Source organism: Tupaia chinensis, unplaced genomic scaffold, assembly GCF_000334495.1.
Source record: "Tupaia chinensis unplaced genomic scaffold, TupChi_1.0 Scaffold000647_1, whole genome shotgun sequence".
In the NCBI taxonomy this organism is placed as follows: Eukaryota; Metazoa; Chordata; class Mammalia; order Scandentia; family Tupaiidae; genus Tupaia; species Tupaia belangeri.
The window spans coordinates 750,053-770,477 of record NW_006160168.1 but is presented as its reverse complement, the minus strand read 5'-3'; the positions used below and the strand labels follow the sequence as shown (position 1 = coordinate 770,477).

General features: G+C 40.3%; 1 protein-coding gene across 1 annotated transcript in view; it reads left to right on the top strand.

Annotated features, from left to right (window-relative positions):
- The first annotated feature begins 13,715 nt into the window (after positions 1 to 13,715).
- The window catches only part of CACNB2 (calcium voltage-gated channel auxiliary subunit beta 2), a 287,947-nt gene continuing 281,237 nt past the window's right edge, over positions 13,716 to 20,425 (top strand). Inside the window, exon 1 of the mRNA XM_006159733.3 lies at positions 13,716 to 14,234. Within this exon, the coding sequence (XP_006159795.1) occupies positions 14,187 to 14,234 (48 nt within the window). The 5' untranslated portion in view covers positions 13,716 to 14,186. The remainder of the gene's footprint in view (positions 14,235 to 20,425) is intronic.

The window sequence follows — 20,425 nt, the reverse complement described above, 5'->3', positions numbered from 1 at the left end:
AACACATGAATTGGTAGAACACATTCAAGCCATAGCAGCTAGTAACCGCAATGTATTTTGTCTTCTTCGAGGCCTTATTCTTCATCATTTAATCAGCTATGCATTGTTCCCCAATCCCCCATCATACTTTTTTGCATATGTATTTTTTAAGTTAGAGAACTTGTCACTAGTCAAATGTTGGTCTTAATAGACACAGTGTTTTCTGTGGAATAACATGTCATATTTTCTAGGTGTTTATCACAGTTCTCATTGCTAATTAATTTCTGCCTGTTTTCTATTTTTTAAAGTATATACCTTGTTATTTATCATCTCTTCTTCTTTTTGCATATGTTTTCTCTAAAGGGATTCTTTCTCCACTAAATTTGTTTGTTTATTAATCTGAGTGTTTCTAAAAATTAAAGGTATTCATTTGTTTACTTATCCAAATAACCACTATTGAAATCTGTCTATGTGTTAATAATGTAATTTGAAAATGAGTAAAAATACCCATTTCTCTTCAGACTTGAGCTTAGTAAAACACAGAAATTCAGTATAAAGTCTGATAAAATGGAAGAATATTTCCATGAAAGTTTCAGCAGACGCTTTAACAGAATCTATGCAAAAACACAACTCTAGAAGATGTTATCTTTTTTTTCTTAATGGAAGTTTTTGGATTGTGTGGAAGTACCTAAAGTCTTCCTCAAGTGATTATATGCAAGATCTGGAGCCGGCAGGTGGCGTGGTGGTTAAGGGCACTGGATTCCCACGTAGCCGACCGTGGTTCAAGTCCTGGACCTGGTGGCTTGCTTTCTCATTTTTCCCTTCACTCTCTCTCTCTCTAGCTCTATCCTTCTCTGGTCAAATTAAAAATAAATAAAGTTGAATAAAATAATTATATATATATATGTATGTATACACACACACACATACACACACACACACATACACAAGACCTTTGTTACCACTTTGGCTAATTCTCTTCTCTTCTTGGCTAATATCCACCATGGTGACCCAACATAGGAGGTATACAGTGATCAACTGGATAAGGCCAACGAAAGCAATCCTTTCATCTGTTAATTACGTTACTCTGGAAACACTTTGTCTCATATTAGAGAAAGAACAATAATGCACATTTTCCTTTCAGGGTAAGATATATATTAGGACTATAAAATGTAGGTACAGTTGCAGTGGTGCAGGTGGTCAGGCACTGCTGCATAATGCTGAATCCAAATAGGAAGGCCCCGGGTTCTGATCCCATGGACAGATCCACAAAAACTCACAATCTTGGCTGGCTGGGAGGCTGAGGAGAGGGTCATAGTACGGCAAGACTCTGTCTAGGATATCCATATGTCTGTCTTATTCTGTCTCTCTTGAAATAAATAAGCTTTAAAAACTATTAAGTAAAAAATGAATATGAGTTGATACAGGTTAAACAACCCTATTCTGAAAATTTGAAATCTGAGCTGCTCCAAAATCCAAAACTTTTTGAATGCTGTCCTGATACTACAAAATTCTACATCTGATGTCATCTGATGGGTTCTGGTCACAACACTGCAATACAAAAATATCGTGTAAAGTTATCTTCAGGCTGGGCCTATAACATGCTTAACAGAATTTCATGTTTGGACTGGAGTTCCATCCCTAAGATCTCATTATATATATGCAAATGTTCCAGATACCTTCAGGCTAAATGTATAAGGTCTGTAAATATATGCCCCTCGTTAATGAGGTTTCTGATTATGTTTATGCAAATACTCCAGTATCTTCAGGCTATGTGTATAAAGTACTTAAATGAACTTCATGTGTAGATTTGAGTCTTATCTCTAAGATACCTCATTATGTACATGCAAATATGCCAAACAAAATATGAAAAAAACTTCCTAAATTTGAAATAGTTCTGATCTCAAGCATTTTTGGACAAGAGATTCTTAACCTGTATACCTGCGTTCATACCTACTAACATAATCTGTTTTCTTTTAGTTTGCTAAGTGATTTTTGCGCATCTATTTTAACATAGAGGTTTAGTGATTCTAGTGTAATTCCATATCTCCTGAAATGCATGCATGCATATATTCATACATACATTTTACTATTCTTTATTTAGCTCAAGTCTAATCCTTCAAAAACAGTTTTAAAGATGTGTGAAGGGGCCAGCAGATGGTGTAGCAGGTACCTTGTTAGACTCCGACATGGTCAACCATAGTTTGAGTCTTGGACTTAGTGTCTTAAAACTCGTGCTGGGTGCTTGTGCGTGCGTGCATGCCCAAGATTCCAGGAGGATCAGGGATTGCTGTGTGACCATCTCTCCAAGGGGTCAGAAATGAATGTTCATGCACAGAAGCTGTTTACCTCCCTTTCTTCTATTCTCTGAAACTTTAGAGGAAAAGTCACTGGCTGTAACTGCAACTGAAACCAAGATGGAATGACCTTCCATTAAGTGTTCTCTTTTTCTTATACTTCCAGCTTGATTATTGGCAAATTATGTGGATGTGCCTTGAATAGTCTTAAGGTCTTAAGACCCTCTAATATTTATCAGAAGCTCAGTGATGAGGAATGATGCTCAGTGGGATTGTTTAAAGGACATAGAATCTGTTCACTGAAACTCTGGAAGCCTAGTGTTTGGGAGGAAGTACTTGTACTCCAAAGTGGAGCAGATCTGGGTTCAAATCATACTTCTGCTGCTTACTAGTTGTGTGGCCTGAACCATATTAGTTAGCTCTTGAGTTTGTTTCTTCATTAGCAACCTAAGCATAAATAGTAACTGCCTTCTTTCAAACTATCATGAGAATTCAAGAAGTAATGTTCACTGAGTGCCAGCATCAGTGAATGTTAGCTCTTTGTTACTGTTTTTGTCATTACTCTTGGGCCGAGCCAAACCTATGAGTTAAATATCTCATCTGGCCTGTTCTGTCCTCTCTCTGCCCAAATCACGTTGTGGAATGTTGTTAGGGTGTGAGACTTAGAGCTTCCATTGAAGGTCCATCTAGGCAGTCTAAGAAGCAGCGTTTGAAAACCCCCTGTGGCATTTGCTGGAAGGATGCTGTTAGGAAGATCAGTTGTGCCTTTACACAATGTCCTTTTTATGGGGTCTCCAGGAGAATTCAGTGTCTGGTAAGAGCACCAAGTAGACCTGTTCTTCTGAGTGCTTGGTTTAAGTGTATAGACAGTCAATTCTGTAACTGACCAGGTTTTGTTTCTTGATAGGTTGCTAGAAAGCTTAGAGCCAAATTTATGGCTCATTTGTGGAAAATGTGTTGATTATTATGGGATGCATTTCAAGCCTTGTTTCTGCCTCCATTTGTGTTCCCATTTTTATTATTTCAGTCCCTCTTATTTTGTGCTATTATTTAAATGTCATTTTAAAATTTATGTGTATAGACTGCCTTGAACTATTTCTGATACAAGGTGGGAAATAGATAAGTAGCTAAAAATAGGTGAAAATATGGTTTTCAATAATGTAATTTATTATAGTTCCTATATTTAAGAGATATTTGATTTTTATAAAAAGTTACTTGTGACTACAATAAAATTTCCAGTTAGTAAAATTTCTGACCTCGTAATAAAGGGAAAAGAAAGGCCAGTTAGGAAGTTTGATGGTTAAGGGAGCTGGGTATCACATAGCCAACTGCACAGTCTGATTCCTGTATGTGACAGCTTGAAAAACACACTGGGCATGTGTGCCCCAAATCCCAAGAGAATGGAGAATGAGTGATGATGGCCATTTCCCATGGGGGATGATTTCTCACTTTCTCCCTGTCTCTGTTTCTTTCTCCTTATCTCTGTCACTCCAATAAGTGCACACACCTTTTAACACAATAAGTAAAAACAGCAACAACAACAAAAAGACAGGGAAAGAAAAACTTATGGGAGAGAATGTTTTGCAGAAAGACAGGGGGATTTAGGAAACTACTGGAAGGGGGACCAACTTAAAGGCAGGCAGACTAGGCTGAGGGAGAAAAAGTGTCTGTTGTGTGATTGAATTGGTTAATTAACCATTGTGTACTTCTCCAGGGTTAGCTTATGAATTTTTGCCTTTCACAGAAAGCATAGGAAGATATTTATTTATTTAATTTTTTTTTTAATTTCTTCTGCTGTAGGGCACATGTGCTAACCAGAAAGACAGACAGAGAGAGAGAGAGAGAGAGAGAGGGAGAGAAAGTGAGAAACCACCCTCCCCCCTCAAGGGGATGGCCTTGTCACAATCCTTTCTCCTCCATTCTTCTCTTGGGATCTTGGGCATGCACACACATGTGCCTGGTGTGAGTTTAAACCATCGGGTCCGGGACTCAAACTATGGTTGACTAAATGGGAGTCCAACAACATAGCCATTATGCCAACTGCTGGTCCCAGAAGATATTTAAGACTATGGGCTCAAGAGTCAAATTTCTTGATAGAAATCCATACTCTTCCATTGTCTTGGGCAATTAACTTCCCAGTACCTCAGCGTTTTAATGTATAAAATGGAAGTAAAAGAAGTACTGACCATCTAGGGTTCTAATGAGAACCAAAGGTTGATTTGTGTGAAGTTTTTAGAATTGTGAATGTGGACCTGTCTCATAGGGCTGTGGTTAAGCACCACACAGAAGAAGATGGATCCCACATGGCCAACCAGAGTTCTAGTCTTGGCCCTAGTAACTTGAAAAACACACTGTGCTTGTGCTTGTCCAGTATCCTGATGAGATGGAGAACTGGAGGAAAAATGATTGCAGAATGACCTGTTGGGGGGGGGTGTTTTTCTCTCCTCCCTTCCCTCCCTCTTTCTCAGGTGCTTACACAAATATTTGCTCTTTAATATTAAAAACAAAACAAGCAGATATCAAACTTTAAAAAAAAAAAAAACTATGGCTGGATCTCAGTAGGAATTAATACACATTAGCTCTTATTCTTCTTTACCCTTTCTATGTTAGCCTGTGGCTTTTTAAAAAAAGTTGTGAAGTTTCAATTTTGTAAATGAATAGGGATAGTCATCAGTGGGGTTGATGTGAATGACAACCTTTATCACAAGTAAGGATTTTAATAAGATACATGGTTCATAGGAATGTCATAGAATTCCAAAATCTATTGAGAGTGTTTTATAGCAGCTTCAGAGGAAATGTGTGTTTCTCTTAGGGTCTGTCCAAACCATGAGGAAATCCAAATAGCCACTGGGAAGTGTATGGTATGCTATCATCGTCATAGATCTGATCATGAAATGTTCCACAAAGTGTGCTTTGGCTTCTTCCCATCCATGGGCCACTGTCCCAATAGCTGCAATAAATGAAATAAACTGGTCTCATACATTCTCTGAAGAAATAGTGTGGCATGGAAAATTCTAAGATATGAGTGTTCTTGGCCTTTCCTCTCCCTTCTCTCTCTTCCTGCACTCCATATAGTAATAAGAATTTTGCCTTTGTTCAGATTTTTCCTTCTGCCAGCATCAAACACTATCCCATCACTGACTACCACTCGGTAGTACAAAACCAAGAGTTTAGGTAAAGCAAGATTGAGTTGAAGGTGTACAATGAAAGAGGTGGAGGTTTGGTTTGCCAGTTTTCCTTGTCTGGAATCAAAATATTGGGTGACACCAAGAAAACAAAAGCTACATACACTAAGCAAATCTGCCCATTGTGTAGCTGGGTAATGTATGCTGAGGAGTTTTGATGTTTTTGTTTGTGTTAGAAACACTTGAAGGGGACCAACAGATAATGTAATGGTTACATCGTTGGACTCCCACATAGTTGACTGTGGTTTGAGTCCTGGACCTGGTAGCTTAAAACTCATACCAGGCACGTGTGCATACTTGCCCAAAGACCCAAGTGTAGAATGAGGAGAAGGGATTGCGGTGTGGCCATCTCCCCCTGGGGGGTAATTTTTCTCTCACTGTCTCTCTGTCTCTGTTTCTTTGGTGAGTGCATACACCCTATAGCCAAAATTTCCCTTAAGGAAAAAAATGTTAAACAAACAAACAAAACAAACACTTGGGTCAAGCAGCTTTTGGGTATGAGAGAACTGGGGAGAAAAAGAAAAGGAATTTTGAGGCATTTTGCCATGGCCATGGGAGTCTTTGTTATTTGAGCTGTGCAGTTTCAGATGGGCATTTGATTTTCAATTACTTTAGTGTTGCTGAATTGCAGTTGTCACTGGGCTACAAGAAAATTGGGATTTATTAAGGTTCCACAATTCCTCATAATCTTGAATGTAGTCTAACTTTTTGACAGAAATTTTAAACCTATCATGGAAGTCTAGTACATATTAGAGATTTTTTGCTATAGGGAATGTATGTTCACTGGAGAGACAAAAACAGGAAGAGAGAAATCATCTCCCCAGGGAAGATGGCCATACCACAATCCCTTCTCCTCCATTCTCCTCCTGGGAATTTGGGCACATATGCCTGGTGTGGTTTCAAGCCACCAGATCTGGGACTTAAGCCATGATTGACCACATGGGACTCCAGCACCTTAACCATGATGCCTTCTGCTGGCCCCATATTCCCTGATTATTAGTAATTTGAGAAGTATGACTTCTCCCTAATTATATTACATGTAGTTATTTTAATTTACATCTGCTCTTCTCTGTGTCTAAGTGGTGAAAACACACACACACACACACACACACACACACACACACGGTGCCACCTTCCTGGGAAGAAATACTTGGTGATTTGGTATGAAGGGAAAACACACACATACACACACACACACACACACACACCAAAAAATCCAGTCTATCAAAAGAGAACCCAAACACCTTGATGAGAAATAAATGACACACACAGGGAGAAAGACGATTTCTAGTTCTTTTGAAGCTACAGTAAAATAGGGTAGTGCTTTCTGGTGGCTAAATAGAGTCAATGGAAAATGCAAGGGGCCAAATGGAGATTCTGCTCAGACTCATAAGGAGAGAAATGAGGATTGGACCCAGAGTAGAAACAAATTGGAGCCTACACAAAAATCAATGTTTTCACAGATCATGCTTCAGCTACAGGGACTGAACTTGAATAATGAATGAAAATGTCCAGAAACAAGAGACTCGGGAAACATGTATCTGTTCCAATGAGTTTTTCTGTTCTTTGTACTTTCACTTACCTATTAATATTTTAATTCCTAAATATCTCAGGCCAGCTTCCTGGCATAGTGGTAATGTACTGCTCAAGGGAAACTGGATACTACATGGTGACCATGGTTTGAAGCCTTGGTCCAGTCAGTCTGAAATGCCGGGCGTGAGTGTTGGTGCCAGAGATCTGATAGACTGAACGAAAGGAGTGGCGCTGTGACCAGACATGGTAGAGAGTACTTCTCTCTCTTTTTCTTTTTCAATCATGGATGTACACATCCTATCATGAATAAAGAAAAAAATGTTAATTCCTAAATGTCACATTGATTGACCCTCTTCTCTTACCTTCCATTTCCACCTCTTCAGCATGGGACACAGTTACCTTTTACTTGAATAATTGCAGCAGGTTCTTAGCTGCTCTTTCCACTTCCTATCTAGCCATCTTCCAATCCCACTTCAATTCCACTGCCACTGGGTATTATAAATAGTCCAAATCTGATCATGTACCTTGGCAGTCTGAATAGACTCTGACTTTTTTTTTTTAAGATATTTTATTATTGAGTGCATGCGTCTGGCAGTCTGAATAGACTCTGACTTTTTTTTTTAAGAGATTTTATTATAGGGTGCATGCACCTACAGGAGTGACAGAGACAGAAAATGAGAAGTCACTCCCCTACATGGGGATGTCTATGCTGCAATCCCTTCTCTTCCATTCTCCTCTTGGGATCTTGGACATGCAAGCACACATGCCCAGCATGAGATTTAAAGCACTGGGTCTGGGACTCAAACTGCAGTTCATTACATGGGAGTCCAGTGATGTAACTATCATGCCATCTGCTGATCCCAGAGTCTCATTATTAATAAAAAGCTAAAACTCCTCAGGTGGCCATCATGATTTGATATCACCTACCTTCTAACCTCATCTTATCTCCTTGCTCTCTTACTTTATCTGCCAGCTACTTGAACAGCATTTTCCTGTCTACCACAAAGACCTTAATAAATAGCATTCTTTCCATTCAGAGTAGCTACTGTGTTCCCAATCCCTACCTCACTTCCCCTAATTCGGTGAACTCCTTTTCTTCCTTCAAATCATCGTTCATTGAGCACCTTCCTGAAATGCCTGTTTTTCATTCCATTTTTATAGCATTCTGTACTTTCATTCACAGCTTAGCAGTTTGTAATTATAGGTTTATGTGATTATTTGATTCAGATTGTTTTTCCTCCTGAGTTTTAAGCTCTCTACAGTCAAGGACTCTATCGGTTATTTTATTTATCCTTTTACTACTGGTGTCTCACAGAGGCTCACACATGGTGAGCACCCACTCAACTGATATTGCTGACTGAATGAATAGTTGAATAGTCTTTCTCTTTTATTGTTCTTTCATTGAGCAAGAGGAAGGGAGAGAGGCATGCATCCTCAACAGAGTCTCACCCTTTCCCAGCCTTCCCAGCAAGCCAAGGTTATAGACACTCATGCTTGTACAGGTCAATCCAGGAACTGAACCCTAACCTTCCATATGGCTTTAGCATTACAGAGCAGTGGCCTGCTGCTGTGCCACCATGGCTGGGTCCCTGTTTTGTTTTTACTGAAATCAGCAGAGAAGTTCATGGTATACTTCAGAACACTAGACTATGAATGGTTGCTCTTATAACAACATATGTGGGGAGCTGGCTGGTGGTGCAGCCATAGAAAGATGACACTCTGCAAGACTGATCCACATGGGGACGTTCCAGGCTCATGTCTGGAGACCTCCCTGAGTACCCCCTGTATGAATGTGCCTATGCCCTGGGTCAGCTGCAACTGAAGGCAGATCACAGCATCGAGACTCAATTGGAGATATTGTCTCTCTTTCTTGGTCATAGAAGAACTAAGTAAAGATATATTTTTTTAAAGATATAACAATGTACTATGGAGGAAGAGTTCAATAAGTGTATGCACTGGAGTGTCTGCTGAGGAGAGATACTTATTTCCTGAACCCACAGTCACAAAAAGAATGATAAGCAGGCCAACCAGTGACATGGTGGTTAAGGCAATATGGTGCCATGACATGGTGGATCCTACATGGCCAACTTCACCGTTTGAGTACCAGAGCTAGCAGCTTGAAAATCATGTGGGGTGAGTGTGCATGAGTTCGCAAAGTCTCGAGAGGAGAGTGGAGGAGAAGGGATTCCAGCTGGTCATCACTCCCAGGGGTGATTTCTCACTCTCTCTCACTATCCAGTGAGTGTATGCACCCCATAGCAAAATATTAAAAAAAAAAAAATAGCACCTGTGCAGAGTCAGTCTGACAAGAAAACTTTAGTTCCACCCTAGAAATCTTCTTTAGGTCTTATTTTATTCCCCATTATCGAAGGGTTTTCTTCTCAGAAGCACTTCATCCAGTGTTTAACATCCACGTGCATGCTTTTTCCCTCCTAGTAGTAACATAGAAAGTGGAGTAAAGAAACATGGTCTCTCCTGCTTTATAAAGACTGCCCAGCATGATATCATAAACATTAATCTATGATTATTTTCACTTGTTTATCATTCCACCACTCGTTTTCTCCAACATTTTAGTGTACATTATATTATAACAAAATAGATCATTTAACAATTCATTAGGTTTGTAATTTAGTTTCATGAACCAAGCAGCCAGTTTTATTGACTTGATTTGATTTGATTATTTAGTAGTTGGACATTGATTACAGAGACGTGCAGGAGTTCAAGATTCACATATTTCACTGATACTAAAGTATTAACCAGTTTTTTAAAGCCAAACAGTCTGGAGACCTTTTTTTCCTATTTCTTTATGAAGTGACATGTATTTTCACACTTAAACACTTGTATAATTCTGTGTGTCCTACCAAGCAAAGTCTAGACCCGTTGCTCTGACGTTCAGGGTACTTCCCAGGTATTCCCGGCATGAATGCCTGAGCCTCTCCTCCATTCCACTGTTCTTCCCCTCTCTTCCATACTTTTTTTTTGCAGAGGTTTTTGCTATAGGGCGTGTGCGCTCACCAGAAAGGCAGCGAGAGACAGAGAGACAGAAAGCGAGAAATCACCCCCCAAGGGGGTTGGCCACACCGCAATCCTTCTCCTCCATTCTCCTCTTGGGATCTTGGTCACGCACACACACACGCCCGGCGTGAGTTTAAGCCACTGGGTCCGGGATTCAAACCGTAGTCAGCTACATGGGAGTCCAACTGCTGGTCCCACCTCCTCACTTCCACAGTTTTGAATTCTGTGAATTAATTCTTTATTATAGAAGCACTTTGAGGTACTGGAAATACGGGCATAGGGGCCAGTCCATGGCATGGTAGTTAAAAAGGCTGGATCCCACAGTGTCCACCATGCAGTTCAAGTCCCAGACCAGGGGCTCAAAAAACACTTTGGGTGCATGTGTGTGTGTGCCCAAAACGCCAAAAGAAGAGGGAAATGGCGGGGAAGGGATTGCGACATGAACATCCCCCATGAGGAGTGCTTTCTCACTTTCTCTCTGTCCATCACTCTCTGGTGACCCCATGCACTCCCTGGGAAATTTTATAAGAGAAACAAATATAGGCTTAGCTTCTATCACCAAGGTCAGAAGTAAAATTTGCAACTTAAACAGTTTATGAATTTATTTCCCTGTCATGTTACAGCCAAGATGTAAGCACCTAGTGGGGATCTGGCAGTTCTCCAGTCCTGGGGACTCAGACTTTTCCTTTTTGTTTGGTTATTGTGAAGGTGCGGCTATTTTCTTGCTGAAAGTGGCAGCTCTGGCTCTGAGCACTATGTCTACAGTTGGGCCAGGAAGCCAGGGGAAAGGAGGAGGAAGAGATGCTTCACACCCTCTGAGGACACGACGGGGGTGTTGGCATATGCATTTCCGCTCCTGTCCCACTGACCAGAATCTGATCCTGTGACCATCTAAGTTGCAAGAGAGCCTGGGATATTCGTTTTAGCCCAGCAGTCAATATCTGTTTCTGTTACTAGAGATGAAGTAATGGGGGCCAGGCAGTGGTGCAGCAGTAACACATTTGGACCCACATGGGAAAGGTCCCGGGTTTGCATCCCAGCACCTCCCTGAGCACGCCTATGATCTGAGCTGGATGAAGCGGGGGGTGGATTACAGTACAAAGACCATGTGGGGGGTGTCTCTCCCCCTTTTCTCTCTGTCTCTCTCTTTCTCTCTCTTTCTTTGTCTCTCAGTAAATAAATAAATTTTTAAAAAGAAGTAATGATTGAATACTGAGGAGATGACTATGAGTCTTTGTCATACCTGCTATGGAGCCAAGTACTAGGGTATAGAGATGAATACAGGCTGAATATGGAAGAGAACTCAGGTTAGCTTGAGGATTTTGGGTATGTCCTGGTTGTCTGAATACACGATTATTTAATCTGTGTGCATTCTTCTTGTCCATTGTATATAGACGGAATTCTGATTATAATCTGTGTGTCATTTTGTGCTTTCTCATTTGCCGTCCTACTGACTGGGCTTCTTTCTCGCCAATCCCCTATTTTCTACTGCATGCAATGCTACCCATTCTGTGAAGGGTACCCCTCTGTGCCCAGGTTGTGGAACTTTGCTGCTCCTTCCAGGGAGAGCTAGGACACGTTCTCTTGGTGTTCTTGTTGCACTGTGTTCCGTTCCCCGTCCCCTGCTATATTGTGAGTACCTGGAGGCACATGTGGTCTGAACTGTATTCTTTTCCTATCCCGAACACTCTGCGCAGTACTGAACAAATGCAAGGTGCTCAAGACATGTTTGCAGAACCAAACTAGTGAGTGCCTGGCATCCTTTTGTGGATTCTTGAATGACAAGGTGGGTGGAATCCCTAATAAACTGGGGAATCTCTTTCAGATTGTCTATAAAAATAGCATGGTTAATAAAAGTTAAGTGAATTCCAAGTCAAATTCAGAATCACCAAAGAGATCATTTCCCCAGTGTTTCTTATCTTGTTCTTACTTTGGGTTATTTTTCATTCTTTTCTTCTGTTCGGTTATTCTAGTGAATATGTGGTGGTTGGAGTGATGAAGGACCTTAAAAAAAAAAAGAGTTGAAATGATGTGTGGTCTCTTCTATCACTTACCGTATTTCTCACCAAAACTTCTTTTAAAAAAATCAAATGGAAATCCTGTTAGGGAAATATCTGACATGATTTAAAAGACAAGGTTTTTTTCAGGATTTATTTCAAAGGCTCTTTGCAGTGTAGTTTGGAAATTGTATTTTACTTGCGGTTTCCTATTTAATCACCAGGTAACCTTGTTGTCCATCTGTAGTCTGTCTATTCTTTCCCTTGTGGACCTTGAAGTACATGGAGGATTAATGAGTATATTGGGACCAGCAGTTAGCGTAATGGCTATGTCGCTGGACTCCCACGTAGTCAACTGCAGTTCGTATCCCGGACCCAGTAGATTAAAATTCACATTGGGCGCATGTGCGTGAGTGCCCAAGATCCCGAGAGGAGAATGGAGGAGAAGGGATTGCAGTGTGGCCATCCCCCCAGGGGGTGATTTCTCGCTTTCTGTCTTTCTGTCTCTCTCTCTCTCTAGTGAGTGCATGCACCTTATAGCAAAAACCTCTCCAAAAAAAAAAAGAAAAGAAAAGGATTAATGAGTATATGATAAAGACATTGAATTTCCACAGATTATTTAAATTACGTAAATTCTGGAGTGTTAACTATGTGATTATTTATATTACTGATAGACAAAACACTTTGCCATTTGGGGCCTTAATTACTTTTATCGGTAAAATAGGAAGATTGAACTAAAGCAGGATTCGTTTCCAGCTCTCATAACCTCTGAGCCGATTACTAATAACATAAGGTTGTGACTTTAAGTCAAAGGTTTTAAGAAAATATTAATAAGGTGCTGAGAATTAATGGACTTTCATTTTTCATGGATCAAAAGAGCGGGTTGGTGCTCGATCTTTATCTGCGACATGAAATCATAGACGTCTCTTCTTAAATGGTGACACTAGGTGGAGCAACGTGGGCACGGGGGTAAATTTGGATCAATACCGGTGGCACACTGAAAGGTTACGTGAATCATTGCTTATCAGAATGGTTACATCATACAAATTAATCGTTGAATCCCCAGATGCCTTAGTGATTCATCTTTTCAGGTCTGACATGGGCAAGGCCTTTTAGGAAGGCTGTTAGGATCAAACCCAGTCTCTGAAAACTGTCTGTAGGGAAGACCACCGGTAACAACTCACCCACAAGGAGTACTGACGGCAGCTTGCAGACTGGGAAGGTAGCCTGATGGGGTTGATTGTATCTACATCAGAGGTGGAACATTAACTTCATTCATTAATTAGCTATACCTCTGATCACATTTGCTTGGCCAGGGTTCTGTTTATGTAACGTGCTTTAAGGTTGAACATAAATCTTTGGCAGTGAGCACCAACACCGTGCAGCCGCAGCGGTGGAGCGAGTCAGGTCCTGAGGCCACTCCGACAAGCCTTCTTACAATTCATGGGAAATACATACTGCAGGACAAAGCCTCTGACAATTTGGAGGGAGGTTCGGGAGTCCTAGGAATCCACCGTGAATTGAAGTCTAGACTCAGTCATTTTTCAAGGGAAGGGAGGAGGGAGGAGGAACAAATCAGATATGCCCGAAGTGTTACAGAGGTAACACTGAATCCAGGATGCTGTTGCCAGTCTGTGCATTGTGAGGAAGGCTCTGAGAGCCGAGCTGCAGCAGACGCAGCAGCCTTCTCAGAGCAGGCACACAAACAGGGTAGGCCTCCTCCTTCAAAGGCAGGCTACTGCAGGGTCCTGACATGCAGGATGCTCTGATGGCTGACCCTCTCCCAGGTTGAGAATGGCTCATGTTAAAACGTTGCCAAGAAACTCCGATGATTCGGACAGTCCTGACTATGTGTTAGCAATAGTGACCTCCAGAAAATAAATGCTACCTTTTTGTAGATTTCTGCAAATAGGCAACCCCCAGAAGAAGAAGAAAAAGAAGAAGAAGATCTCAAATTCCCTGACCAAAAAAGACAAACAGGGAGAACAAAGTTTTGGCATGCCTGCAGGAAGGGTGGTTTTTTTAGAAACTACCTAGGAGGCAGCAGCTAATTGTTGATTTGCCCGTGCCTCTTACCTGGGAGTAGAAGGTGGGAAGAAATGGACAGTGGCTGTGACGAGACGACGAGGCACGGTGCAGCTCGGTGAAGCCACACGCTGACTGCGTTCTGCCCCCTCTTCATGCAGTGCTGCGGGCTGGTGCATCGCCGGCGAGTTCGGGTGTCCTATGTAAGTTTCCCCTGCTGTCGAATTGTGGCGAGGAGCTGCAGTACTGCTTGTGTCTGCTTGGTGCTTGCTGCCTCTTTCAGATGTTTATAATCCCCATGCTGAACCAACCAGACAATCAATCATTTACACCACGCGTTCTCCAGACACCTGAGCTCTAGGAGAGGCTGAGATTTTCCTGGAGATGTTTCTGTATCTTGTTAGGGGCAGGTTACTTTCATAGTGTTGGAAATCACTTGTGTGGGGTTTGTTTGGGAAGCCCATTGTCTCAGAGATCTGTATCGGTTTTTACCAGTTGATATTCTCTATTGCTTAGAGTAGTCCTGTTTTCTTATTTGAATTATGGCATGGAGGAAAAAAAAAAGCTTTTCTAGTGAGAAATACTATGGGGCTTGTCAAATTAAAGGTAGCCACAGAGGCGAATGGTAAATACTACTTTGAACAGCTTCAGAAAAAGAGGAGATGATAATCATTTGATGGATGACACAGCTGTTGCCACAATGCCAGTCTCTGTGACAGCTTTATCAGCCTGTGACTGTTTCACTGAAATAGCCCTTATTCCACGGACCTGCTGTGTTTTGCAAAATGGCTGTCTGAGTATTAAATTCTACAAGCAGGCTCACACAAATACTGAAGTATCACTACTTCAAATGATTGAATGCTAATTGAAACATGCCCTGCTGTATGCTAGCCGGCAAGCTCCGAGGAAGTGCTCGCTTGATTTCCATACTCCTTTTGCAGGGAGCCACTTTATTGTCAGGGAGGGATGTGAAAAAGAGCAGGAGGCAGATGCAGGCTGCCCAAACTGCAGTGCTGAATTGCTTAACATTGATCTGAGATTCCTGGCTGTAAAACAAATCGAAAATCGACCAAGAAAGCTGATCAATACTTACGGGTATAATGGGAAGAAACTTGTGACCTTGGGAAATTGGCCGGCAGAAGTAATCTATGTGGGACTTCCAGGACAAACAAGGTCAAAATCTGCTATGACCTAAACAATAAAGTTGGAGACAAGGAGCGGGAGGGGGCGGTGAAGGGATAAGGATCTTCCTGTTAAATCTTATGGATAGCATTCAAATTTACTGAAGAATTACAAGGCTTTTGTAATCCTCGGATTTTCAGTGCCATTTGCCTTTTGAATGCAACAGTTGACATAGCAGAAGTAAAGGTGGTAGTCAGATAGCTCTTCAAGATTTTTAAAAACAACATCTGCCATGATGTGATTTTTTTTCTTTTTCCCAATTGGAAACTTAATTGCTTTTTAATAAGATTTAAGAATAAGTGTTACAAACTTTTTAGAGTGTAAAATGATCCACATAATGACAATCATACGTTAAAAATAACTTGGAATTAAAACTCCCGGTTTTATAGAATAATGAAGTTAGAATTCCTCAGCTTTATGTGTTTCTATTTATTCTTTATGTAGTAAATTAGAAGACATCTCATGGCTATGTGTAACTATTGACCAGAGAAATTCTGAAGTGAGGCCTCTAAAAAAGCAGTAATTTTTACCCTACTTACTTTTGTCCTTTTCCTTACCTTGAACATGTACTCAACGGAAGAAACAGAAGGATCTGTATATTTTTGAGTTTTGACTAGAAGACTTGGAGATTTGGCTTAGCATTGGTTAGTTTCCCAACTCCCTCCCCCTTATGTTTTGAATAAGATACCAAAAAATGTACATCCAAATATATTTTAAAGGTATAAAAAAAATAGGCACTTTGGTCACTACATGTACATTTTATTTTAGAATATTTCTGTCTTAGGATTACTGACCGTAACCACCTGCTGCTCTTTTAGCCTCTCTTCTTTGACAGTTTAATATGTATATGAATTAGTTTTCTTTACAGACAGCTGACTCAGAGCTGCAGGCATGTTTTCGCTTGGAGAAAAAGCTCCCACTCCATTGGTATTTATCTGAGAGTAAGGCTACTCATTTCCGTGCAAAGCCAGTGACAGTCGGGAGACTTCTTATTGAATAAGTGGGTGGCCAACAGGGTAAGAGGCAGCGTAGACCCTTACTTGATACTAGTGGTTGGGGCCTCATCAAATAGGATGGACTATTCAAGTGTCCTTTCTCAAACCTACTGTCAGTTTTAGAGGATGATGACTTCATACTCATACTAAAGTCTAGCATTGATGTTAGAATATATTTGAGAAAATTTCAAAGAGTTCATGAAAATGGAATTAAAATAAGAGCTTATTGGGCCAGCAGGTTGCATGGAGGTTCAGGTGGCTGGATCCCACATGGCTGACTGTTTGGTTTGAGGCCTGAACCCAGCAACTTGAAAAGCACATGGGTGGGGGGAGGCAGCAGGTGGCATGATGGTTAAGGGCACTACATGACCAACTGCGGTTCAAGTCCTGGACACGTGGTGGCTTGCTTTCTCATTTTCTCTCTCTCCCTTTATCTTGCTCTATCCCTCTTTGGTCAAATTAAAATAAAGATAAATAAAATATTCTTTTTTTAAAAAAAAAAGAAAAGGAAAGCACAGTGTGTGTGTGTGTGTGTGTGTGTGTGGGTGTGTGTACCTGCCAAAATTCCTGAGAGGAGAATGGAAGAGGAGGGATTGCTATGTGGCTGTCCCTGCTCAGGAGTAATTTCTCACTTTGTCTTTCTCTCGCTCTTTCTCTCTCCCTTTCTCTGTCTGTCTTCTGTAAGCACATGTACCCTATAGAAAAGTGTGTACACACACACACATATATATATAAATGTACACACACACACATTTATTTATTTAGGTGCAAAACATTTTTGAACTCTGTGCATAGAATGTTTTTCCCTTTCTCTCTCCCTCCTTCCCTTTAATTGCCAGAAGGCACATGCGCTTGCCAGAAAGAGGGAGAGGGAAAAAGCACTCCCCAGTGGGATGCGGCCATGCTGCAATCCCACATCCTTCATCTCCCATGCAGGTCTGGTGTGTTTTTTCAAGCTGCCAGGGTTGAGATTTGAACTGCTGAATTGGCTACGTGGGATTCAGCTCTCTTAACTTCAAGGCCACAAAGCCAGCCCCATCGTGTTTTTGTAATATCCATTTTCCATGAACTTTTGGAAGACTCTATCTATACACACATAGAGATAGATATTAGATAGAGTTATGCAGTGTATACATATGGGGTGTAATGTTAGGATACATAAATCAGTTGACATATGTCTGTATATAGGTGCGTGTATCTCAATCCTCTACTAGTTCTTATCGTTTTCTCCCCCAGTATGACAGCTTCCTTAAAGATTCCTCCCACACTAACATTGTCGCTCAGAAAGAATATGAAAGTTATGTGGGTTTCAGAGACCGTTATATGCATATGCCATCATTCATTTCTAGGTTTTTGCCTTTTGTCACGGTTGCCTTTATTCAGCGCTCTCCCCTCACCTGTTAACGCTGCCTCCATATTTGAAAATTGTTCTGTGCGCGGTGGGACTCGTGTGTAGGCTGTAGCTCCTGTCTTTTCTCTGTAACGCTCAATGCACTAGCCTTTCTTTTTGACATTCTTATTTATTTTTAAGATTTAGTCTTTATTATTTTGTTTACACTTAACAATCACTCTTTCAGAAACTCAGCGTTGCGGCTCAGAAATAATTCCTACATTTACCTACACTGTCTTGTTATTTTAGTAAATGACATGAAAATCTGTCAGTTGAATAAATACTCTTAAATTGCAAAGGAACTATAAGCTTGGGAAGCTCTACGTGCCTTTGTGTAAAACACTTCTGAAGTATTGATATTTGCATGCTTTGGGGAGCATGGGCTGATAATTTTTGGTAGACTTTGTATTGAAATATAACATACACATGGAAAAATGCATGCAGAACTTTTAAATGCTGAGCTTGACAAATGTTTGCAAAATGACCACACTCATGTAACCAATACCCAAGTCAAGAAACCAAACATTGTCAGCACAATCCCCACTACTACCACTGCTTATTAATCTGACTTCCAGCATCATGGATTAGTTATTTTTTTAAGGAATTTTGTGCAAGTTGATTCACACAACATGTACTCTTTCTTTGGCCAACTTATATCACTCATCATTATATCTATGAGATTACTCCACATGGTTGCAGCCACGGTAGTTGTAGCTGGTTCACTGACACAGCTGTTTGGCACTTGGTTATGTGACTGTGCTATGTTACTATCCATTCTACTGTCAATGGGCACTTGGGAAGTTTCCAGATGGAAGCTATTATAAATGGTGCTGTTATAAGCAATTGTGATACACCATATTGTGAATATTTCCTTTTGATTGGACATAGTTCTAAGGATGAAATTACCATGTCATAAGGTAGGCGTGTGTGCATGCGTGTGCACACATGTGTGGGTATTCAGCTTGGATAGATACTGGTCAACAGCCCTCTGAAGTATGCAATCTATTTACATTCCCACAAGCATTGCCTCACGTATGCTTGGTGGCACTTCCACATTTTAGCTGGTCTGGGGAGTGCATAAAAGTATTTCATGAAGGTTTTCTGTTGCATCTCCCAGGCAACTAATGAAAAAACCTTTTTCATATATTTATTGACCATTGGGATATTTTCTTTTGTGAAGTATGTGTTCAAGTCTCTTGCTACTTTTCTATCAAATGATCTGTATTTTGAGGCATTGTTTTCAAAAAAGAACTGACAAGGGAAAAAGCAACTAGTGAATCACGTGATAAAGATGCTTAAAGATAAAGGGATATACAAACACATGTTGTCCACATTAGAATGTGGGTCAGATTTCATCCAGGTTTGAATCTTGATGTTATGTGTTATTTACTGTGTAACGGTAAGGAGTTCCTTTCTCATTTTGCGCCTCATGTTTCTCATCTATGGCATCAGGATAACAGTAAAATTTGAAGGTTTATTTTGAGAGTTAAAATGAAATAACTTTTGTCATCACCTAAGATGGGTATCTTCCAATAATTCATGGAAAATGCATAATGTAAACAAAAATGCTTGGAATTCTTTTTTTTTTTTTTTGGTACTGAGATAAGCTGATACTTCTAATTCTATTTTTGTCATGAATTTTTTTTTATGTACCCTTATTTTGCTTGATACGTAGTTGATTTTCAAAAGCTGTCACCACTGTGAAATGAGGTCATGAGCCAGAGGAGCCTTAATAAGGAGAGTAGTAGGGATGGAAGGGAGAGGAGTGACAGTTTCCCTCGACGTGATTGCTGCCTGAGTTAGTTGCTTAGTAGTAATAGTTTGGAAAAGCTTTAATGAATGAGGGAGATGCTAGAGAGTGAGCTAGTCTTCCTGATCTCTTCCTGTGCTTTCCTTCACGTGCAGTCACTTTTGCATTTACAGAGCGTGCAAATGTAGTGAGCTCACCAAATGACATTACTTTTGTGTCTACAGCAGAACGTACACAAGTCAATATGCTAGTTAAATTCTGGTCACGTGGTTGCTTGATGCACATTTATACCATATTATGTTTCAGAGTTTACAAAATACTTTTATGCCCACTATTTCATTTGACATTGAAGCAACTGTTAAGGGTAGGTAAGGCAAATGATGTTATTACCATTTATAGATGTGAACTGAAATTTATTCTAATTTCTTGTGCAGTTGTTCTGTTCCTTTTGTTTAGAATGTATTTCCAAGTCTAAATAATTGGAGTATAATTAAATTTAATTAAGGCAAAAATGTTGTAAAGTGCTTCTGAGTATAAAAATCAATTATTGAATGTGAGAAGTGCTGATACCATTAGAAATTTCTGGTTAGTAGAGTGTAGGTAATATACTTTCTTGAATTATAGTCTTCACTCACAATTCATATACTTTTTGCAAATTGTCAAACTTGTCCTACTAACTACAACAGTTACAAGCTATATATTTATTATATATGCCTTGGAAAATAAATTTTCATGGTACATCCTGTTTTAAAGAGTTTTCAGCAACATCAGTTCTATTCCTGCACTAATAAAGTAGGATTCCTATGCATAATGGTGTGTGTGTGTGTGTGTGTGTGTGTGTATGTATAAAGAAAGTATTATGTACCTTAAATAATTTGGAGCTTTTCTAGAATATCTTACAATTTCCTTGATGATGGTATTTGGATTTTAAGACCCATGGTTTTTTTTTTTTTGAGAGGTTTTTGCTATAGGGTGCGTGCACTCGCCAGACAGACAGAGAGAGACAGAGAGATAGAAAGCGAGAAATCACCCCCCAGGGGGGATGGCCATGTCGCAATCCCTTCTCCTCCATTCTCC